Source organism: Benincasa hispida, chromosome 8 (assembly GCF_027475165.1).
Source record: "Benincasa hispida cultivar pf3 chromosome 8, pf3_genome.v1.1, whole genome shotgun sequence".
Lineage (NCBI taxonomy): Eukaryota > Viridiplantae > Streptophyta > Magnoliopsida > Cucurbitales > Cucurbitaceae > Benincasa > Benincasa hispida.
The window spans coordinates 27,606,364-27,630,439 of record NC_143485.1 but is presented as its reverse complement, the minus strand read 5'-3'; the positions used below and the strand labels follow the sequence as shown (position 1 = coordinate 27,630,439).

The window sequence follows — 24,076 nt, the reverse complement described above, 5'->3', positions numbered from 1 at the left end:
CATGATCATCAATTCAATTCATGATCATCAAATGTGATGTGTGAGAAAGAAGAAGTGACAGTTGTGAAACGTTCGTCAATAGAAAACCGATTCAATTTATTGAAATATTATATTCCATTGGAGTTCACGTTCTGTTCTTCGGCGCTCACCAAAATTCACAGACAAAATTACGCCAACAGCTTCGTAGCAATGTATGTTATGTAAATCCCTTCACAACTCAACACGTTGATCTCAACTTTTCGTTCTTCACTCTGCCTTTGCTTCTCTCTTTCTCTCACTCTCACCTCATTTTCATCATCATTCTGACTTCAATCTTTTTGATCTGTCGCCTTTTTCCACCTCTGTGCACAGCCTTTTTGCCAGGTTTCACTCGCTCTTTTGTTCTTGGGTTTTGTTTTGAGGTTCTTGGTTCGCCATTGGTTATGCCAATCCAAGCTCAAACTGATTCATTTCCCTCCCTTAGTCGCTTGACGCTTGTGCTGCTCTTTTGTCTGTTTGTTCTACCAGGGTATACAGCATTGATGTGAGATCTGGTTTGGAAAAAAATGCAGAGAGAAAATAGTTTCAACTATCCGTCGAGCCCTAGTGCTCGGCTTCGACACCGTAGGCGATCGAATGAGGTTTCTCCATTTTCGTATGCTTTTTGTTGTTTTTCGTCTTACATCGTCAGCTTTTCTTTTCCGATGTTTTTCTGTTGCCTCAGGGAAATGAATTATGCCCAAATGAATATAATTTTCTAGAACTTGTCAATGAAGTTACTAATGATGGTACTTTTTTTTTTGGGTTAAGTTGGTGCTCTTCAATTAGTGTTTATCTGCATTTTGAAATAATAATTAATGATACTGTTTCCACTTATGTTCCTTTTAAGAGAGATTGCAGGGGGAAAAATAATTCAGTTTTGGTTTTCTTTCACATAAAAATTCTCTGAATTGCTTATTGGTTTTTGTAAAATTAATGAGTGATTGAGATTTTCCCACTCAATCTTTCAGGGGATTGCGGACGATTTGAAGCCAAATGGAAGCCAGTTACTTGTTAATGACAGAAATAAATACAAGTCAATGTTGATTCGTGCCTATTCATCTGTGTGGATGATTGGAGGGTTTGCATTAGTAATATACCTTGGACATCTATATATTATGGCTACGGTGGTTGTAATCCAAATCTTTATGGCAAGAGAACTGTTCAATCTACTTAGGAGGACCCATGAAGATAGGCAACTCCCAGGATTCCGGTCATTAAACTGGTACTATATGTATCTTCTTTTTATTAAGAAGGATCTGTTCTACCCACGAGAGTTTATGATTTTCAATTAAATCCCACAGTTAATGTTCTTCCACCGAGTTCCATTGCTATTAGTGATTGTTTTATGATTTCCAAATTCCATGTAGGTACTTCTTCTTCACGGCAATGTTTTTTGTTTATGGCCGCCTTCTCAGTCAACGGCTTGTCAATACTGTAACAACAGATAAAGTTCTGTATCAGCTTGTTAGCAACCTCGTCAAGTATCAAATGGCCATTTGTTATTTCTTGTATATTGCAGGTAGGTCCTAGCATTATGCTTTGTGACGTATCTTCAGCTATGAGAATTAATAATATCTCTCTCCTTTTTATAACCTGGATCATGTTCAATTGGCATTTAATTTCTGACCAGTTCTTCTATTTTGACCGATAATAAAGTTAAGTTGTCCTTTCACGAGTGCATGATCACCACCTACAGTACTTCTATAGTGCACCACGCCCCCCCCCCCCCCCCCCCCCCCCCCCCCCCCCACACACACACACACACACACACAGACACTCACAAAAAGAAAAGTTTATTTGGCTGTTGAAGTAACACCGTTTGTTGCCTTTATCAGGTTTTATGTGGTTCATTCTTACGCTAAAAAAGAAAATGTACAAATATCAGTTTGGCCAGTATGCATGGACACACATGATCTTGATAGTTGTGTTTACACAGTCATCGTTCACTGTTGCTAACATCTTTGAAGGAATCTTCTGGTAATTTAAATTGCTTTTAGATTGTCATTGTTCTATTTCCTTCAGTTCTCCCTTTTCTCCCTGTGGTAAAATTGTCCTTGTTTTGATTACTTTTGGGAGTTTTGCTCAACTAATTGTTGTTTGGTGAAAAAGATTTTATTAGCAAAAAAGAAGAAAGTTCACCCCCCCCCCAAAAAAAAAAAAAAAAAAGTCATGACAGGTTTCCAATCATTGATGCTTAATAGCACGTCCAACTATATATTTGTAATCTTCTCTATATTTTGGTTGTTATAGTAAAGATCTCAGGATACTAGGGGATGAGTTTAAAGAAATGTTTAAACAAAAAATTTCTCATCTATTGCTTATGCAAAACATCCAGCATGGAAAATTTACAGATATTATTTTCATTGGCTTTGGTTTTCATCATTGAATTTCTTGACTCCAATGGAGAAAGTGTAAAACCATCAGCTCATTAGATCATGTTAGTCATCAACTTAATCATCTTATCTTGGTCTTCCCCTGGGGTAACCTGAGAAGTGTGCATTTTTGGAACTTGGTGGTGAAAAAAATCTAGAACCAACTATCTTCTCGAAAACTGCTTTTTTATGGGAGGGCTACTTTGAGCCGATCAGTTCTAAGAAGGATTTTCATCTACTTTCTTTCCTTGTTTAGAATGCCTATCTTGGTCAGTAAGAGCACTGGAGGTTGAATCAGGAACTTCTTGTGGGAAGGTGTGGATGAGGGTGGGCCCTCCTTTGGTCAAGTGAGTGGTTGTTTGAAGGCACTTGAGTTTGAGGTTTTAAGTGACCTGAGATTACGTAATGAAGCTCTTTTGGCAAAATGGTTATGGTGCTTCTTCATGGAGCCAAATACTATGCGGTAAAGGATTATTGCGTGGTGTAGGATTATGGTGAGCAAGTATGGACCTTTTGAATGGGTTTCTGGATGTAGGTTTAAGGGGTCTGGCTAACACCTATTGACTGCTATAGCTTTGGGGTTTCCTTTGTTCTCTCTGTTTGTTAATCGTTGGATAGAGGGTGATTCAGGTACCTATTTTTGGGTGGACTTCTGGGTAGGAGAAAAACCTCTTTGTTCTGCAACTTTATTGTCTGTCAGACAATGTTTTAAAAGGCTAAAGACTGATTTGAGGCCTCTTCTTTTAGAGAGGCGAGGTGTAAGTTTTGATACAATATGAGGTGTCTTTTTAAACAGAATAAAATTTATAAAAATATAAAATTTTGTATTCCTACTATCATAGCATTCATCTTGTAAAATCATATCCACTTTTAAAACTAGAACTGGAAACAATACCTAAATAATTAGGGAAATAGAGAGAATACAAAAAAATTATTACAATAAAACCAAGGAGGCAACTGGGAAACAAAACGATTAGAAGTAAGTGTACACAGGAAAAGAACCATCAACTTTTTTAATTAGAAGTTATACTTGACCGAATTAAGAAAAAATGAAGGAAGAAATTGGAAGAAAAACAATTAGAAGAAAAATATGCAGGAGAAAAAACATAACTTTTGTTATTTAGAAGTTAGAATAATAGTAAACAGTACTTGACAGAAATTGAAACTTGAATGATATCTTTTGGAGCAATATTTATTGAAATATTGTTGTGAAAAGAAGAAGGTCAACGTGACAGTGGCACTAAAATCAAGACAAAAAAGATAAAAAAAAAAAATCTGGAGTTTTTAGAAAATAAAGAAGAAATCCAATTTTCCTTCTCCTGAAAATTTCTCTCCACTTTCTTTGGGTTTTTGTTGTTCTTCCACTGATCAATAGCTGTTGGGGTGGTGAGCTGCTTCTTCTTCTTTTTTTTTTTTTTTTTTTTTTTTTTTTTTTTAATATTATTATTATTATTATTATAAGAAACAAACTTTTCATTATCAAAAGAAGGTTACAAAAGGAGAGGAGATGTGTCTCCACCCACCAAATGGTTACAAAAAAAAAAAAAAAAAAAAAACCCAATTGGTGACAGTTTAAGAGAGGTTATATTTACAAAAAAATTAGAATTAGTAGAGAAAGAAGAAACAAAAAGTATGACAAGATCCCGAAACACTCACTGTTGGACTCATGGTTATTGAAGATTCTTGAGTTTCTTTCAAACCAAAGTCTCCAAAGGAGAGCAAACACCCCATTGGGCCAAAGCATTGTTGCGGTTCCTTAAAAAGGCGTACCACCATTGGGTTGAAGAAGAGCTTTTGATGTTTTGCTTGGGGTGCAGAGTTGTTTAGTCTGGAGTTAAAAAGTCTGTGTTTGGGATACAAAGTTGACTTATTAAGTTAGGTATCTGGTGCAGTTTTTTTGTAATCTAAAACAACACGATTTTCTGATAGTTATTTTGGTTTTTTTTAGCTTTTTGTTTAACCTTTCAATTGCACACATCTTTTTTTTCTAAATTTTAACACTCAATAGAGATGTCAACTTAAAACCTTCACATATATTTTATAACTTTTTACACGTAACCATTGTACTTGAGGTAGACAAAATACTCTTGTTTCATACAAATAGAAAAACTACAATATACCTTCACATTAGTGGAATATAAGAGTATAATATGCAAAAGAAAAAAAAAGGCTGTCAAGGGGTTTAAAGCTTTTTATGGCTTTATATGTCAAATTGTATATTAGGGTTTATTATGCATGTATATTGGTGTTGGGAATGGGATCAAAGTCCCACATTGGCTGGATAATGGGATGATCATGGGTATACAAGGGATACCTTTCTCGGCCTTTTGGCTAAGATCAAGTGTATAAGGGAGGGAAACTATTTCTAACGGTACGAGGCCTTTTGGGTGAAACCAAAAGTAAAGCCTTGAAGGTTTATGCTCGAAGTGGGCAATATCACACCATCGTAGAGATATCGGGAGGTCTATTGTTCCTAACAAGTGATATCAAATCACCAGACCCTGACTTAGCTATGCCAATCTTAGCCATGTCAATAGAATACTCGGACGCCGAACAAAGAAGTGTTGAGTTTCAAAAGATGTAGTCATGGTGGTTTCTACACATGGTTGAGCTTTTGGGTAGGTGGTGAAATGTTTTTCAACAAGTCATTTGCATTTAAACACTTTTTATAAAAACTATTTAAAATAAAAATACAATCGTGTTTGGTTACATTTTCTCAAAAATGTTTCTATACAAAAGTTTGTTTGGTTTGGTTCTATGCTCAAAGTGTTTCTATTAATCTTAAATTACTATATAGATGAACATTAAACACTATGAACTAATAATTTCAATTTTGTATTTAAAAACACTTTCACCGACCACATTTTTTTTTTTTTTTTTACTATTTTTAGTATATGATCATTGAGTTGTGTTAGAATTAATTGTTGGAGATGATTGATAGAGTTGGTGGTCGGAATTGGTCACCAGAGGTGATTGTTGAAGTTGGTTGCTAAAGGTGGTAGTTGTGCAGAGTTGGAAGTTGGAGGTTGCCAATGGAGATGATTGTTGGAGGTGGTCTTTGCCAGAGGTAGTCGTCGGAGGTGGTTGTCAAAGTTTGGCTGCTAGAGCTGGTTGTTGGAGCATGTTGCCGAAGTGAGGCGGCAGTAGTCGTTGACAGTGGTTGTTGCCGGAGTTGGTCGTCAACGGTGGTCGGCGGGTGGAGTCATTGGAAATATTGAAGGGAGGGAGCAAGAGAGGAAGATAGAGTTTCTTGATAAATGTGTAAACTTCAATAGTGAACACTATTGTAGTTGGTGGAGTTGAGTTATTTAACACCAAATTGTGAAGGTGGTGGGCTAAACTAATTCGAGTTAAAAACCCAACTCAACTCGACCTAAGTCAGTGCCCAAACACCCCCTAAAAGTTCCATATATATGATATTGTGTAATATAAATTAACTCTTAGTCCTAGTGAAAAATGATTGCGGGAATGAGTAAAATCTTTGACGGTGGTGCTCTAAGGAGATGGTTAAAGACCACCAACTGCCTCGCCTCTTCTCTGTCCTTTTTAACTCCTCAAAATTCAGTAGTTTTGACTGACCAAGTCTCTCATAAAAGGACAATTGAAGTAGTCCACATGATTCCAGATTTCTTCTAAGAGTTGGATTATGACTGGATACATGATGTCTCCTACAATCTACGTATGTGAATTGGTAAAGGTTAATTTAATGACTTTAAGAGGTGGTATGAGCCTATAGATTGAAATCAATTCAAGTATGCTTCATGCTTATGGAACCAATTCATGCAAGAGATGAGGCTCATTTATTGGATACACCAGACCAAATCTTGCTAGCCAACCAATTGTCAGCAGCATGTATTATTAACACTCTTAAATGTAGATTTGAGGTTTAAATTATTGTGGATGCATTTTTCTACGGATTTTTCTAATGTTTATTCATGCAAGAGACCAATGTTGCAAAGGAGACTTATAGGAGGAAATCCTGATGATTGGTAAAAGAACTTATACAACTAATTGCTGGAGATTCTAGGTCTGGGGCTTGTGAGTTTCAAATTTGAGATCCAAATAAGTCATTGCACAGGAGCTAGAAAATGGTCTCAGTATTACCATTTTGTTTCATTTGTTAGCTCTGAGCGTTGCAGGGAGTCGGTGGAGGAGCTTATCCTTCGTTCATCCTCTCGTGAGAAAGAGCTTTTTTTTTTTTCTTTTTTTTTTTTAATGGCAAGCTGGGTATATTTTATCTTGTGGGGGCTTTTGGGTGAGAGAAACAACATAATCTTTAGAGGGTGTGAGAGTTCTTATAGCGACATGGCCCATCATTAGATTCTCTATTGCTCTCATGGGCTCTATTTCTAAGTTCTTTTGTAAGTATTCACTCAGTCTTATATTTCTCTAGACTGTAGCCCGTTCTTGTAATTTAGCTCCTCCTTGTGGACTTCTTGTATGTATGTGTACTCTTTTCATTTTTTCAAATGAAAATCAAGTTTTTCATTAAAATAAAAACCTTGCAATTACCTCTATTTTCTTTTAGAAAAAAATCTTGTAATTAACCTCAAATATAATATCAAATAAAAGTCCAAACTAAGTTAATTCTCAACTTGATAATAATTCTCTCTAATTAGTAATTTTGAGAGATGATGCTTGCTCCTTTATTATTTATTTATTTATTATTTTTTATACGATGTCTGTACTTAAATTATGGCACAATTGTTTTACATGGAGTTGGTGGTAGGATTCAAGTCTACCAAGTTAGTTTACATTTTTTGTTTTTTAAAGGAAACAAGCAAAGACTTTTCATTGATGAAGTGAAAAGAGGTTATTGCTCAAAAGTACAAAACCCCCGTAGGGATAGAAGAAAGAAAAATGAATAATAAAATAAACATAATACAAAAATAATTTAAAATTGTAGCATAATGACATTCCAATTAAGACAAATATCTTGAATAGTATATCCTGCAAAACTTTTGGAGAGAGAGCACCAAGAAGAGGCCTTCAGGCGAGAAGAGCCCAACCGATCATCCCTCAACAAAAACTTATTATGAAAAATTCTCTGATTGCATTCAAACCATAATTCTTATAATAAAGATTTCATTTTCTGAATAGATAAATATGCTTTATTCCTATTATGCAAACCTCTTTTAGGATTTACAAAGCCAAAAAATCATACCTAGTTCTGGTATCCAGTGAACCACAATGAAAACTTGGTAAAGATGGTGAAGAACATTCACTAAGAATAGATTTTCGTGAAAATTTAATCACTAAACTTCTGGTTATTCTTTTCACGATTTTCCTCAATGATTCTCTGTTACACATTTTCACGGAAGCTAGAATTAATAATGGATGTTGAATCAACGGAGCTGACGTTGGCAGAATATCCAATATCTCTTTTCTACAACAGTAATGCAACAATGATGCCAAATTGCTTATTGCTATTCCACAGTGGTTCACAATCAGTAACGTTGAAGATCCTACGATCAGAGGCTTCAAACTTTTCAATATTTTGCCACACAATTACATGCTTCTTTTCTTCCCGCATAGTTCTGAACGAAATTGAGTTTGAATCATTAATCGGATACTCGAAAATGATAAAAACCAAAAGATCCTTTTGAGAGATGAGACTAAAATGAAATATCCCTTTCTAGCTTTGCACCGACATTTTTATCTGAAATATAGAAGTGCTGTGTAGAAGGAAGATGGTTGTTATACAAATCTACGATGCAAGGAATTGGATTTTGTACTCAATCACCTCTTAGGAATGAAAGTGTAAGAGGATACAGGCTAGGTTGTTGTTTGTAATATGGGTGAACAATAATACCTGAAAACCTGAACCAACCAACCAAAAGCTGCTGAACCGAAGTCGGTCGGCAGTTTATAATGCATGGCAGTTGGAGTCGGTTTGTTGGTGAGCCGAAAATGGCACAAACCGACCAAACCAACCGACTATACTTTAGTAGAACAACAAGCTATTGCACAATTGTTGCACTAAACCAGCCACTGGTTTAGAAAAAACAGCAGCTGGCTTCTATTAGTAGGTAATCATTACCTACTAATAGAAAGGAGGTAGGTTGACATTAGCTCAATCAGTCCTCAACAGCCTCCCTTGCTATTTCTTCTCTCTTTTGCAAGCCCTGGTTAGCGCTATCAACCGGTTGGAGAAGGTTATTAGAGATTTCGTTTGAAGGGGGGATCTGGCAATCCTATTTCCCATCTTGTCAACTGGAATTCGGTTTATCTACCTACTATTTAAGGGGGCCTCGGGATTGGGTTCCTTCGTCAGAAGAATATTGCCCACTTTATGAAATAGTTGTGGAGATTTTGGCATGAGGAAAATACTCTCTGGAGACGTATATTGGTGCTATCTACGGTATTGATGATCTTGGTTGGACTTCATAACTGCCTAAGAAGGGTAGAAACTTTGGGCTGACATTTTAAAGCATAAAGAGCTACTTTTTAACTTTGCTGAGTTTGTGGTGGGCGATGGTAAAGGAATCAGATTCTGGGTGGATAAGTGGTGCAATCCTCAACCCCTTGCTCAGAAATTTCCCAACATCTTTACTATTTCTTTAAAAAAGGATGATGTGATTGCGGATTGTTGGTGTGACTCTAGCCAAGCGTGGGATTTGGGCCTTAGAAGATGTCCCTTTGACAGAGAAGTTGGTGAAATGGTTGCTCTTCTATAAATCCTTAATTCTTGGGTTCTTCAGGATAATCGTGACAGTATAAGGTGGAAACTTTAACGCCTTTGACATTTTAAAGCATAAAAAGCTACTTTTTAACTTTGCTGAGTTTGTGGTGGGCAATTGTAAAGGAATCAGATTCTAGGTGGATAAGTGGTGCAATCCTCAACTCCGTGCTCAGAAATTTCCCAACATCTTTACTATTTCTTTAAAAAAGGATGCTGTGATTGCGGATTGTTGGTGTGACTCTAGCCAAGCGTAGGATTTGGGCCTTAGAAGACGTCCCTTTGACAGAGAGGTTGGTGATATGGTTGCTCTTCTATAAATCCTTAATTCTTGGGTTCTTCAGGATAATCGTGATTGTATAAGGTGGAAACTTAACGCCTTTGGTAAGTTTACAACCATAGCCACTTTCTTTAACATGGTTAAGAGGACCCCTTCCTTCACTTGCTCTTTGGTGAAGTTGATCTGGAAGCTTAAAATTCCCAAAAAAGTTAAATTCTTCCTTTAGTCCCTTGCGAAGTCCAAACACTCATGATAAAGTTCAAAGGAAGCTTAAGAATAGCTACTTGTCCCCTTCTATATGCTGCCTTTGCTTGAAGAATGAGGAGAATCTGGACCATCTTTTTCTGCACTGTGAGTTTGCCACTAAGGGATGGTCCCTTTTGTTTAGTACATTTGGCTTGATGAGCTGTCTGCATGACAAAATTGATGATTGGCTGCTTTGAAGGGTTGGATAGCCCAGTCTTCAGTGTCAAAGGAAGAGTTCTTTGGAGATGTGCTATGCGGTTTGTTTTGTGGTGTTTATGGAAAGAAAGAAATAGTTGTATTTTGAAGATAAGTATGCTTCTTTTGATTTCTTTTGGGCTTTTGTTCAACATACAGCCTCTTGGTGGTGTACTAATTATACCATGTTCTTTTTCTAATTATAGCTTATTGATGATTTTCAACAATTGGAAGGCTCTTATTCATTAGCTCCTTAGGAAGGGGTCTTGTCTTTTGTTTTCCGTTGAAATATACATGGTTATTTCTTATAAAAAAAAAGGTAGGTAATCATTACCTATTTTATAATAATATATATTTTTTAAATTTATTTTCTGATAGCCCCTCACTCCCGCTGGTTTTCATTTTTTTCATTCTGCCCCTCTCTTCCTTTCTCTCTCTATTTTGCTTTTCTTTCAATTTTTCAACTAGCTCAACAGCTTGTTTCGCCGGATTTCTTTTCTTTCCTTCAATTCTTCCACCTTTTCTTCTTCTCTTCGCATTCTAGTTTTCTTCTTTTTTATCTTTTTGATGCTCTTTTATTCTTCTCTCGACCTTTCCTCCTTTGTTTTTACTTTCTTCTTTTGTTTTCTCATCCAGCTTGCTGGAGATACGAAATCAACAAAATTGATCGACTGACCGTCGGTCGGTCAATCGACATCACTACCTCATAAGAACCCAAGCACCGACTGACAACAACCGTTAGGTCAGTGGCTGGTGTCGGTCTGAGCCCAAAACCAATGTCGACTGATCGATGATCACCCCTGGTTTGAAACCAAAAGTCAATTTTCTTAAAAAATTATTATTATTATTTAATGATAAACCTTCCATTAAAAAAATATCAGAAAATATGAGGTCTTACAAAAATAAAACGTACAAAAAGGAATCGAACTATTAGCCTTCAACTCCACCAAAGTTTATGTTTCAAAAAAAAAAAAAAAAAAGAGAAGAAAACTCCACCAAAGCTCAGATTTGTTATTTACCTGACCACTTTGACTAAGACTAGGTCTTTTTATTTTTTGAATGCGCTTTCTCTCGGCATTGTTGGTTCTTGCTTTCCATAGCCTTTAATATCCAATGGGTGTTCTATGATTCATAGAAGGAAAATGAGCAGCTTCTTTGTGGCACTAATTGGAATTTACAAGTGTTTTTTTTTTTTTTTTTTTCCTTTTACTTTGGGTTAATGCGGTCAATTGTTTGCTTTCTGAGATTTTGATGGAAAGGAACCATTGCATCTTTTAGTAATCTTTTCAACCTTCCTGTTCTTTTTTGACTCGGCTCGGCTTAAGGTCTTCTTCATGGTGTTTTCTCTCCAAGAAGTTTGAAGGATTTTCAATTCAAGATATCTATTACAAATTAGTTTGCATTCATTACTTATTTATAATTATGCTCGTTAACTTTCTTGTTAGGTTAAGATTCTTGAATTTATTATTCTTTGTTATGTTTTGAACCTTGTATCCTTTTGTATCTCTGAGCATTAGTCTCTTTTCATTTTCATAATAACAAATTTTATATCCTTTTCTAAAAAACACGGATCATTACCTCTTTCTTATCATCAATTTTCATGTCTTTTATGGTCGGCTTTTTCTCTCTGGGTTCCATTTGTATTGTAATTCTCTTTTTAACGTGGAGAATGAAACCACATGATAGGCAAAACGCAAGCTTAGAGGTGCTTACAAAATTTCCCTTGAACTAGGCTATTCAATGTGCATGTAGAACACTGTCTGAGTCTGTGAATAGGGTTTTATGGCATCTAGGTCCATTTATTTTACTACTTAATATTTACTGTTCTTGGCTTGAATACAGTTTTCAAATCTTTGGATAAATTCTTTTTGATGTTTTATTGGATTTTTTTAGATGTCTTTTTTAAAAAGATTACCAAATGTATGCGCAGGTTTCTTCTACCAGCAACACTCATTGTAATTAATGATATTGCTGCATACTTCTTTGGGTTTTTCTTTGGAAGAACCCCGTTGATCAAGATATCACCAAAGAAAACTTGGGAGGGATTCATAGGAGCCTCTGTGACAACAATTATCTCGGCATTTATGGTGATTTTCCCCTGAAGAATGAATACTGATGCTAATTTAGAATCTCTTTTCCTGCTATTTCTAATTTTATGCATCTTGTAGATTTTGGAGCATGTCAAATGACTGTTTCTTCTTGGGCAAAAATTGTACTTTGTCTTTGCCTATCTATTACACAATGGTTTTCAATGTGCTTGAGATGGTTGTATTGATTTGAAACATTTTCTTTATGATAAGATGCTTTCAAACATTCTTATTCAAGTGAAAAATTGGTGAACTTGACTCCGAGTGGTGTAGCCTAAGTGACTAAAGGAGATAATTCTCACAGAATCAAGCTTTAGGATCTTTATTATTAATTCAGTAGTATCAAATACATGAGAGGGGACTCTTATTTATAGGGAAATATTACATAAAGATAGTAAAAAGAATCAGTCTAGGATTTACCCAAGATTAGACTAATTTTTCCTACTTCTCCCAACATCACAACCTTTTCCTTTTATTATTATTATTATTATTATTATATATGATTCTCTCTTGTTTTTCTAATCTTGTTCATTGCTTTGTGGGTGACGAGTAGGATACATACTTCTGGGAGGATATTGGGGGGTGGAGGTCGTGTTTAACCCCTTTGCTTTTATAATTATCTGTTTATATCATTTGATCTTAATGAAACTGCTTTGTGGTTGGTGTCTCATTTTGGGAGCTTTCCCTCTCTTTCGCTTGGTTTTTGTTGCTCATTGTCAATGCGGAAAAGAGGGATGCCAAGCCCCTACTATCTTTGATCAGGGAGTTTAGTTTAGGTAGGGGTGAAGGGATGTTTTTTTTTGGAGTCCTAACCCTATTCGAGGATTTTCTTGCAACTTGTTCCTTTGAGGCTATTATGACCTTATCTCCCTGGATGCTGTCTTTTCTTCTCTATGGAAGGTGAAAGTTCCTAAGAATGTTATATTCTTTGCTTGGCAAGTTATTCATGGAAGAGTGAACACTCTTCTTGATCAGCTTTTGAGGAAGACGCCTTCTTTAGTGGGTCTGTTTTGTTGATTTCTTCGTGAAAGGAGGGTAGGGAGGCAGCAGGCAGAGAAGACTCACATCCTCTGGAGCTATTTGTTTGTTCGGCAGATTGGAACTATGTGCTGCTTTCACAAAACAGAAACGACGGTATGTGAGAGATTGAACCATAAAAGAGGATAAGGTGCACATAAAGGATTTTGTCCCAACCATAAATCATGCCAAGAAAGAGTTGACTGGCCATTTTCAACTTTGGATCAAATATTCGAATAAATAACGTCCCCTGGTGGATGAATGTGCTTCCAAGGTCTGTAAGAAGACCCAAAGTTTGCCACAATCAACTTCCCGCATGTTTTCAATGTGGAATCTCCAATGCCACTTGGCTAATAAAGCTTTATTTCTCTTCATTAGATCAAGGATACCGAGCTATCCATGCAACAGAAGTCATGTAACCTTTTCCTGCTTTTAAAGATGAGATACTCTTTATTCGTGTTAACCGATTATGGAAAATTTTGGAAGATCTTTTGTGTAGCTAGGGCATCCTTGCTAGGCAAGGATAAAAGTGAGAAAATACAGATTGACCAAAATTGCATTGATGTGAGAAAGTCATCATTTATCCTTGAATTGAAAGTGTGGCTGCAATTTGGGAGTCTTCTTTCTACTTTGTCAATGATAGGCTGCCAAAGGGATGTTGAGTTTGGATTACCATGAAGGGGAAGACCCAACGAAGTGTTTGGCTATGCTCCTATGTTGCATCCAAAGCGGTTTGCCAAGTGCTAAATCCAAGAAGCATCATAGTAATTTCCCAATAAATTCAGACTTTGTCCATTGATATTAAGGCCTGATACATCCTCCAAAAGCTTGACATAGCTGAAAAGGTTTGTTAGTTTTCTTTGTGAGTGGAAAAAAATGGTGTAGTCTGCGAATTGATGATGATGAATTTGAAGAATACCAATTGTGAAGCCCCTAATCCAGTTTTCTGGGAGGTATGGGACAACCATCTACTAAGGCAATCAACTGCTAAAATAAGAAGAAGGGATGAAAGGGATCACCTTGCCTTATTTTCCATTGATAATGATTAGAAAATTTTCAGATGAAATGCACTCTCTAATCCAGCTTCTCCATTTGATTCTCTGTGAAGGAAACACACATTTCAGCTCCAATAGGATCATGGCTATGATTGTATATAAACAAGAACCGATGCTTATAGGCATATAATCGCCCGCCAATTTCTTTGGAATGTGGCAAACATAGGCATCTCATCAAGACAAACACTGATAATAGAAATTTGAAAAAAGATCTTGAAACACAGAATGTCGGATTTAAGAGATGACACCATGATTTTTTTTTAACACCATGATTTATATATATATATTTATAGAGCTCAGATGGACTATATATATATAGCTCAGCCGTAGTCCATCTGAAAACTTGTTTGAGCCCAGCTCTGTAAGGTAGCATTCTAAAAAGCCGAATTTAACAAGTCAAATTTCTTCTTTGTGAAGGGTGATTCTAACTTTTCTGCTTGGCTGATAGGAATAGGATCCCAATCAATGTGTTAAGGAAGATATCTAGCTCCATCTCTTTTGGCTAACAAGTGTCGGTAGAAGTTTAAGAATTTCTCTCATCATCTTAATCCTAAGGAGCTGCTGTCTTGCCGAGATAGCAGCTCAATGATAGTGTTTTTCCTCTCTTTTGCAGCAGCATCAAGAACCTCATGTTTTCGTCTTCATTCACCAACAACATTGTCTTGCATTTTTACGTCCACAATGCAAATCCTCTTTCTCTTTAAGACATTAGTTTAGATATCCCGATTCTTCGATGGAGTCATTATAGAACTCTTTTTGAAGGTAAGCCTTTTGAGAGGAATTGTTGTCAAATGTGTGGAATTTCCAATATTTTATGGCGTGTTTGAATCCTTTTCGTTTGTGTATAAAAGCGTGTCAAGACCGACCATAGATAGGATGTCTAAACCACATATGCACATAGAAGTAGTTGGACCTTCCACAAATTCTCAAGCCTATAAGTAAGAGGAAGTATTAAAGTATTATATAACTATATGTGTTGTAAACCATCTACTTAAGTTTTTGATTTGAGTAGTGATTTAAAACTACTATTGTGGGGAATTTGACTTAGTAGGTAAAAAAGGATATTTAGGGATATCAGAAAATATTGGGAGGAGCTTTGGGAGTTAGATAGGTTTAATTTTTCTTTATGGGCATTGTTAATTTGGCATTTTGTACTTACCAGCTTGGTCTCATTCTTTTGGATTGGGGTTCGTCCTTGATAGTGTTGGGGCTCCTTTTCGTTGATTTTTTTGTTGTTCTTTTTGTTTTTTTTGTTGTTTTATTTTGTTTTGTTTTTCTTTTTGTTTTGTTTTGTTTGTATTTATGCCCTTGTACATTCTTTAATTTTTTTCAATGAAAGCTTGGTTTCTTATAATAAAAATACCGATCTTATTATGTGGGGTTTAAAAGGTTATTTTCTAGACTGGGGTTGCCCTTGCGACAATAGTAGACTACAACGATGTATGTTTAACTTTAAACTATTCCCTTAAAGCCTCAAAGGGAAGAGTCACTAATCAACGAGGATGTTCAACGGTTTTGATGTAGCATAAGTAGCCTCTAGAGTAATCCTCCAAGAATTAAGCTTGTGAATCTTTTATTAGAATGATAATGTGCTTCATACGAGAGGGGAAAACTCCTATTTATAGAGTTTATTACAAGCGGAGGTAAAAAGGAAATTAACCTAGAATGTTAACGAGTTAATCCCACACTTCCTACATCAAGTTTCATTGAAGGAGGTAATCTTTTTGATCCTCCTCTTTTGAATGGGAAGTTTACTTGTGCTAACTATAGAGCAAGTAGTAGGATTGATAAATTCTTGCTTTATTAGCTACTTGGTGGAATGCTCTATTAGCTAAATGACTTTGGCGGTTTCCCCTTGAGTTTAACTTTCTTTGGCATAGGATTATTGCGAGTAAATTTGGTCCTCATCCTTTTGAGTGATTGTGGTGAGGGGTTATATGCACTTATCGAAATCATTTGGAAGGATATTTCTTAGGAGATCTCTTCTTTTTCTCCTTTGATTCGTTGTGTGGTTGGGGAGGGGAAGGATACTCACTTTTGGGAAGATTAGTGGGTGGGGATAGATCCCTCTGCTCGATGTTTCTGCATCTTTTTCACCCTCGTCCTTAAATATCGCATTGTGTCGGACTTTTAGTCTGATCAGGAAGTTTGGTCTCCTTTTTGTTCAGGTTCTGTCATCCTTTGTTTGATAGGGAAGCAATGGATGTGGCCTCGCACTTGTACTTGATTGAAGCAGTTTTTTTTAGACAGGTGAGGAAGGATTTCAGGGTGTGGAATCCCAATCCTTTGTAGGGATTCTCGTATTTTCTTTCATAGGCTTATCGATTCTTCTCCCTCAGGTGAGTTGGTCTTTTCTATGCTTTGTAGGAGTAAGATCCCCAGGAAAATCTAGTTCTTTTCTTGGCAGGTCTTACATGGAAGAGTTAATACTTTGAATTGAATTGTGAAGAAGATGCCCTCGTTAGTTGACCCGTTTTGTTGTATTCTCTATCAGAAAGCGGAGGGAAACTCATTTTCTATGGAGATGCGAGTTTGCGAGAGGCTTGTGGGGCAAGTTCTTTCAAGACTTTTGGTTTCTGCTTGCATGGAACAAGGAGTTTGGAGATGTAATTGCGGAGTTTCTCCTCCGTCTGCCCTTTTGTGAGAAGGGTCGATTTTTATTGCTCGCTAGAAGTTGTACTATTTTGTGGGATCTTTGGGAGGAGTGCAATAATTGTGTGTTTAGGGGGTTGGATAGGGATCCTAGTGAGGTGAGGCCTCTCGTTATATTTAATGTTCCCTCTAGGCTTCAATTTCGAAGATTTTTTATAACTATGCTATAGGTTCTATTTTGTGTAGTTGGAGCCCTTTTCTTGTAGTTGGGCTCCTGTTTTTGTGGGCTAGTTTTTCTGTATGCCTGTGTATTCTTTCATTTTTTTCTCAAAGTTGTATTTTTATATAAAACCTTTAAACTATTCCTGTTTTATGTTATTCCCATTTTATGTGGGAAAATAGCTGAGAAATGAGAGTAGTCCTTATAATTTATTCCTAAGAACTATTTTTAGCTTGATTGGTATGTTGTTCATTTGGCATATTTTCTTTCAATATTTAGTATTGAATCATTGATAAAGTTTCCCTTTAAAGTTGTGCAAGTATCAAAGGGTTCTCTCACTTCTCTTTAAAGTTGTGCAAGTATCGAATGGTTCTCACTCTCTCTTAAATATGGGTTGTAAAGAATGGAAGTTTTCCATCGCTCTCTCTATTTAATTAAAAAATTTTGTTTTCTTGCCTTTATTCGATTTGGCAGAACTTACTACATAACAACCTTCGATTACTAGATATCTTTAGAATATTACTTTTTTGTTCCTCCGGTTTTTTAATTTCAGATTTTGTGGTATGGATTTGTTAAAGTGGGCAAGTTTAGCTTGGTTTGTGGTTTTGTTTTGTACATGTTTCTTGGTAGTTAAATTTTTTAACCAAACTGTTCTTTTATATGTGTATGCATGTTTATATATTTGTGTATGCATATGTGTGTATATATTTGTATATGCATGTCTTGATGTAGTTAAGTTTATTGTAATCCATTAACTTCAATTTTGAGGTTGATTGGTGATCTAATATATGGTATCGAAGCAAAAAATTGTATTCAAATTCGTGTAATGTTATTTTCTCCCCACTTAATGTTGATTTTCCTCATTGGACCTTCTACTAAATTTCAATCCTACAAGTAAGAGAGAGGGAGTGTTAAACTTGAAAATATTGATATAATTAAATCTACCGAGTTACAGCTTTTGAACCGATTGATGATTTAAGATTATATTTATTTTTCATTTAATGAGATTGTGCAGTTTCCTACGAAAATCATTGTCTGTGAATATGCTTTAAGTGCCTGTATAACAATAAAAAAGTTATTATAATAGTGATGCTATTAAAATTCTGGCACTCGTGCAGCTTGCGAACATCATGGGTCAGTTCAGTTGGCTCACTTGTCCAAGAAAGGTGACTCTCTTTTAATGTCCTTGTTCTAATTTTGTTTTAAAGATAGTCATGTCTACTTACATGGGATACAAATGCAGGATTTGTCAACTGGTTGGCTTCACTGTGATCCGGGTCCCATGTTCACACCAGAATTTTTTACTTTGCCAGGATGGATTCCTACATGGGTGAGTATAGTGGTATTACTTGAATCTGATTATTTATTCATTTATCCTTGTTTATTTATTTATTTATCATTATCTTCTTTTTTTTATTGTTCAGGTAAATATACTTGCTTTTCAAGTCGATTGATATGTGTGTTTTTAGAATTTAAAACCCACATATGTTGATCTGGGAAAAACATCCCCAATTCTCCCTCTCATTATCAGTTGCAATCTAAGAACCATTGTTTAGATATTCGTCAGTCACAAGTGTCTAACTTCAGCCGGCCAATTTTTTTTGGCCAATGGTTTAGTTCCAATTTTGTACAATCTTGACATTGAGTTGTTAAGATCTATCTTTTTAAATTGCTATTTATAGAAAAAGATTTGAGCAGTTACTCCATTGTTTCAACAGGCATTGTATTTTAACTAATTTTGATCGTTGCAAGCAACGGCCCAATTATTTAAATTTGTTACTCAACTCTTCTCTTACATGATTTAAAAATCTAATGTCTATGATTTTACATGATAATACTACCATAGCAATATTCTCTCAGGGTTTCTTTAAAAGAAAAAAAAAGAAGTAACCATTACTTTTAACCTTTTTATTATTTATTTTAGTTGCCGGCTAATAGAGAAGAGATAGTACCGAGAAAGCAGGGATAAGAGAGAAGAGATAGTACCGCAGGGATACAACTTAGAAGGGCATAGGGAAGAGGGATCCCTCCGCCCAACATTCTTAAAAAGTGTGCCTTTAACAATATTCTTGAGGCTGATATTGTCTTATTTCTGCGATTGTTTCCTTATTGACATCATATGAACACATCTTTTAGCTTTTGGGTCTGCAACCTTGACTGAAAAGGTATTAGCTTTATTATGTGGACATACCATATTAGGCTTTAATATGCAATCTCTGTTAGTCTGCATATCTTGGTCCTTTGTATGATCTGATCATTCATACATATTTGTATATGCATTAGGCCATGCTCTTTTTCGTTTTGACCTTGTTGGATTGAATCAGAAAAGTTTAGCCTCTGCCTCACATTTTTGTTGGGGAAGCCTGATTGCTTTAATATATGGATTTGTTTGATCATTTTTGGAATAGTCTGCATTCTATGATTTTTGAGCTTGGATGTTTAGAGTTCTTGATATTACAATTAGTTATTATTTGCCAATCTGTATTCAACTTTCTAACTCGGATCATTGTTTTACAGTTCCCATGGAAGGATGTCACCATTCTGCGAGTTCAGTGGCACGCTATATGTCTTGGTTTGTTTGCATCAATAATAGCTCCTTTTGGCGGCTTCTTTGCAAGTGGTTTTAAGAGAGCTTTTAAAATCAAGGTTCCTCATTTTTCATATGTCAGGCCGATTGATTTTGTAACTTCAATAAATTTGATGCTTTTTTACCCCTTTGAAGGATTTTGGTGATAGCATTCCTGGACATGGTGGAATCACAGATAGGATGGATTGTCAGGTATGCTGAATTAGTTTAGATAGTAAAGAATATTTTATCCCTATCATTATATACAGGCTATAAATTTGGAGTTTTCCCTCTTAATTTAGATATATTGTGAGCTTGGATGACTTGGATTGTAGATGACTCGGGTCAATTTATGATGCTATGGAAAAAATATATACAAAGTTGTGTGCACGCTGAAAATGTAAAAGCATACAAAATATTGTCACCTGGTGCACTGGCACAAGTATACACGTCAGCAAGTAGTAGGTTTGTATTCCAGGGTCGAATCTTTACAAAAAAGACTTTAATGTATTCAACAAAACAAGCATGCAGTTAACAAGACATGTTATATGAGAGAAAGCACTGACAAATATGTTTTGGTGATTTTGGCGTGTAAATGTAAATGGTACAAAAATAAACAAGTGTGATGCAGCACGAAAGTTATACGTGGTGAAACAAGATGACTCTCGGCTGTGCTATGCTGCACCTATCCTAACATGTTAGCCCTACGCTTTAATACTCATTTTATTGAATCAAAGTAGGGGGAACCTTCTATCCGACCTTTCTGGCACAACACTAGTTAGTTCATGAAGCAACACCCTCTTCCAACCTTTCCTGAGCCATTTTTTCCAATTTTTCCTAGATTGATTGCTCTGCCAATATGTAAAGTATCTCCATACTATTGATAACAGAGGAAGAAAGTGCCCCGACATAATGCACAAGCAAACCTGGCCAACTAGAGCCTAAGAAGCATGTACACTTTAGTTTGACTAGTGTGTTCTAGTCTAACACGTGACAAACACTTGGATACTCCAACATTTGTTTCACATGTATTAAACACTTGTTAGCACAATGGATGTGTTAGACACTAGTTGATTGTACATAATCAATATAGGTCTATGTCCAACATCTGTTAATCATGTAAAATTTTAGGGGTGAAATGCATCAAACTCATGTACTTAGACATATAAATACAGTAACCAATTGGTTTGAATTTGCTTTTGGTTAAAAATGATGTACATATGAAAAGTATATATTTTAATAAATGTGTCCTTGCCATGTCTCACCCATTCACGTCTCCGTCATTACTCAATCTCACTACCAGTTGCTCGCCTTCTCTTGATCATGACTCCAAGTTTCCAACTCTCTATTTGTCTATCTTTCCTCCTCAAGTTTTGTATTTGATTCTGTAGTGAGAATGGATAGCATGATCAAATCAAACAAGTTCAGCTCATTTTAGTCCTATCCGCTGTTTTGGTTCAATCAATCCAGCACGAAACCAACCTATTTGCACCCCTAATACTTTTTTGCATAGTCGATTGCTCATATACTTGTTACTTTCCTACCCTCGTTCCCCACAGTTAAAGTATTTGGTTTTTCAAATGCAGATGGTGATGGCCGTGTTTTCATACATCTATCATCAATCATTTGTCGTGTCTCAGAGCATCACCGTTGAATCAATTATTGACCAGGTTAGATGAATATGTCTCATTCGTTCACCTTTCTCTAATTAGAAAAAGAATCTGTTGAGTGTTCACTGCTGACGGTATTCATTTATTTTAGGTACTAATGAACCTTACGTTTGAGGAGCAACAACTTCTTTTCACGAAACTTGGGCAACTGCTGCAAGACAGGCTGTTACCACAATAGTAAGATCTGTCGTCCTTTTGTATATGGTGATCTAGGATTAAAGATTTAATACTGACCTGTACTAATTTTTTTCCCTCTTATAATTTATCTGCAACAAGTCTCGGAACTTAGATGATTGTTTCTTCATTTGCACTCTGTATAGTTTGTGTGCATCTTGATTTGTACAAGGGAGGGTGGAACCATGGCCTCTCTTTCTGATATTAGAGCACCATTGAAAACTAAGCTCGATGAACTGAAGTTTATGTCTTGCATAATTTCAGATCCATTGCAGACCTGTTTAGTAGCATTTGTAATATTGTACTAATTAGTTTGATAATTTGTTCAAGAAGGCCTGTTGTAGTCTTTTTTGGCCTTTTCCTGTTTTGATTATTAGTTTGTCTGGGGGGTGGGGGGAATGCTAATTGTGTATTTTTATAAGGTATGCCAAGTGTTTGAATTTTTTAAAAATCTTTTTTAGTCAGACGTGATGAAACATTTTCATTCTGTTTACCGGAGATTTTCCCAAATTCTTTCATGACATGAGGATTTAGAACTTTCACAGAGAAGTAGAATAGGTTAGAAAGATTCACATGAGAGAGTGTGAGCTCAGCACGCTAAGGCTCATTAAAAAAGGAAGGATAACAACCTCTGTACATGTCGAGGAAAACCTAATCAACTCAACTTTAACCTATGAAGGACCGTGAGTTTGGTTTGTAGATTTTACATCAGAATGGGAGCTGAAGATTGAGAAAAACAAAGTTACGAAATGATTCAGCTGTTCTGTTTCTATCTGTATTGGTATTCAGATTTATTCGTAAACCTGGACACACACTCTTGTTTAGATGAGGACCAAGCAATCAAATGGTTGCAAATAGAGCTTACAATAACTTGCTTGTTCTATGTCGTTCAGGCAACTAGCTTAATCCCCATATCATCATTCATCAATAAAGCATGTAGTGGAGAGAGCTGAGGGAGAGACAACCCATGGTATTTGCAAACCTCTGTTTGACCAATCTTTATCGAAGGTAAGAATCATGCTTTTGACTATTCTCAAATGAATGAGAAATCTCCTCTGCATTTAGAGCCAGAAAGAAGGAAATTTAGTACAGAAGATACTCAAGGTAGTTACATATTAGTTCTATTATGGCTAAATTGTCAAACTGTACACTACATATCTCTGTTTCAAAGATTCTTTGTTGTTGTTATTATTATTATTTTCTTCTGTGTACAACAATATGTTTCGATAGAAGATTCGAGAATCTATCATCTTTGTCAAATATACATGTTTTATGTTCATATTCGCCCATTGATATAAACATATGCATATTTGAACAAATTAGATAGAGCATGCATCTCAGGGTTAAATTAGATAGAGCATGCATCTCAGGGTTAAATTAGATAGAGCATGCATCTCAGGGTTAACTAAGAAACTGTGTTTAACCTTTTTTTACCTATTCAAGATACTAAATTCTGAATTCTCTTGGGTTCAATTTTCATTCAGAAATGGAGGGAGTGGTATAGTAGACATCAATATATTCTTGCAAAGCATTGGCTATAGTTTTTTGCTGTGGCACATAGTTATTATGGAGATTTCCTTTGAATGGTTGACTAATATTGAGGAAAGGTTGAGCTACCAGGTCCAGCTACATGTCCTCGATTTAGAGCAACAATTTTGACAAGAGATTAACATTGATGAGTAGAAGAACAAAGTCATTGTATTGTCACCTAATATTAACATTGAACTTGGATGACTTTTGAAAAAAGTTATTTTAAGTGATTTCTTCTCTTAGGCACTTGAATTAAGTCATTGTAAAAATATTTAGGTTAAATTACAAGTTTAGTTTCTAAATTTTGAGGTTTGTGTTTATTTGATTCTATTTCACTGAATTTTTAATTTTTGTATCAACAGGTCTTTGAACACGACCTTGAACTTCTAATTTGTGTCTCATAGATTTTCAAAATTTTGAATTTTATGTTTAATGTTTTTTTCCCTTAAAAAAAAGTTAAAATTTTAAATACTACTTTTGTCTATAAATTTTCTTATCAGCTTTCTACGGGTATTTAAAAATTGGGAGGAAATATGGATGAATTTTTCAAAAATAGAAAACCAAGAAAAGAGAGGTCATGAATGAGGCCTAAATTTTAAATTTTGTGTTTGCGGATAACAAATAGGTGGAAGATTTAATAGGCACAAAATCAATCTTTTATAGATCTATTGAACATTAAAAGTTTGAAGACTTGATAGATAAGTTTTTAAGTTTAGGGATTCATTGAATATGAAAAATCAAATATTTAAAGATACTTTGAAAGTTTAAGGATAAATATGTTCAAACTTCAAGTTTCAAGAATAATTTGTTATTTTTTAAAAAAATTTAAGGGCTAAATAATTTTTTTTAGAATTTTTAAAAATATTTTTTGTGTATTTAGTGAGTATCAAATACTTTGAGAGGTACTTTTAATCATGGTATTAAATTTTCATTGATGTGTCGATATTACTATATTTTATGGGTTCAACATTGATACGAGTGGTGAATTGACATGTCTATTATATTGTAAAAAATCCATGAAACAAAAAGAATGAGTATCAAAGGTCACTAATGTAGATATAACATAAATAATAAACATTTTAACTTGTTATAAAACAAAGATGTGTATAATATGTTTGTTCGTTTCTTTAAATATTTGTTTGAAATATCGACCATAAAATTGAGACTTATCAACATCAATATTTTAAATTTGATTTTAATGACCTAGAAGTATATCAACTATAAAAATCTTACTAAGAGTTTAGGAAGACTTTTGAGATTCAACAGATATTTGAGAAAATGATTTAATGGTGTGCTTTATCTAAAATTATTCTTCTAAGGGTTTCCACAGGTGCTGAGTGCATGGCACTGAATAACATGATAGGAAAATGTG

At 35.3% G+C, this 24,076-nt stretch overlaps 1 protein-coding gene across 9 annotated transcripts; it reads left to right on the top strand.

The window, feature by feature from the left end:
* The first annotated feature begins 19 nt into the window (after nucleotides 1–19).
* On the top strand, nucleotides 20–23,006 carry LOC120083192 (phosphatidate cytidylyltransferase 1-like). 9 transcript variants are annotated; one of them, XR_016531316.1, is made up of 14 exons: nucleotides 50–191; nucleotides 508–620; nucleotides 990–1,243; nucleotides 1,389–1,540; nucleotides 1,857–1,998; nucleotides 11,724–11,880; nucleotides 17,883–17,930; nucleotides 18,008–18,094; nucleotides 19,282–19,410; nucleotides 19,487–19,543; nucleotides 20,917–21,000; nucleotides 21,092–21,177; nucleotides 22,068–22,182; nucleotides 22,659–23,006. XR_016531316.1 is itself a non-coding variant. In XM_090316469.1 (14 exons), exons 3-14 carry the CDS (start codon nucleotides 546–548, stop codon nucleotides 21,287–21,289), a joined length of 1,284 nt encoding a protein of 427 aa, XP_090172595.1. In that variant the 5' UTR covers nucleotides 51–191; nucleotides 352–363; nucleotides 508–545; the 3' UTR covers nucleotides 21,290–21,520. The 9 variants fall into 9 exon arrangements, 7 of the variants coding, with proteins under 7 accessions (XP_090172601.1, XP_090172597.1, XP_090172595.1 ...); XM_090316469.1 differs by lacking the exons at nucleotides 22,068–22,182; nucleotides 22,659–23,006 and adding exons at nucleotides 352–363; nucleotides 21,277–21,520 and having other exon boundaries at nucleotides 51–191; XR_016531315.1 differs by having other exon boundaries at nucleotides 81–363.
* Nucleotides 23,007–24,076: the final 1,070 nt, after the last annotated feature.

Bases quoted from the DNA above. Each gene is read 5' to 3' on its own strand.
- LOC120083192 (XM_090316471.1), top strand. From the start codon at position 546: ATGCAGAGAGAAAATAGTTTCAACTATCCGTCGAGCCCTAGTGCTCGG. The intron at 1,244-1,388 runs GTACTATATGTA...AATTCCATGTAG, and splicing joins GGATTCCGGTCATTAAACTG to GTACTTCTTCTTCACGGCAA. The intron at 21,001-21,091 runs GTTAGATGAATA...CATTTATTTTAG, and splicing joins TTGAATCAATTATTGACCAG to GTACTAATGAACCTTACGTT.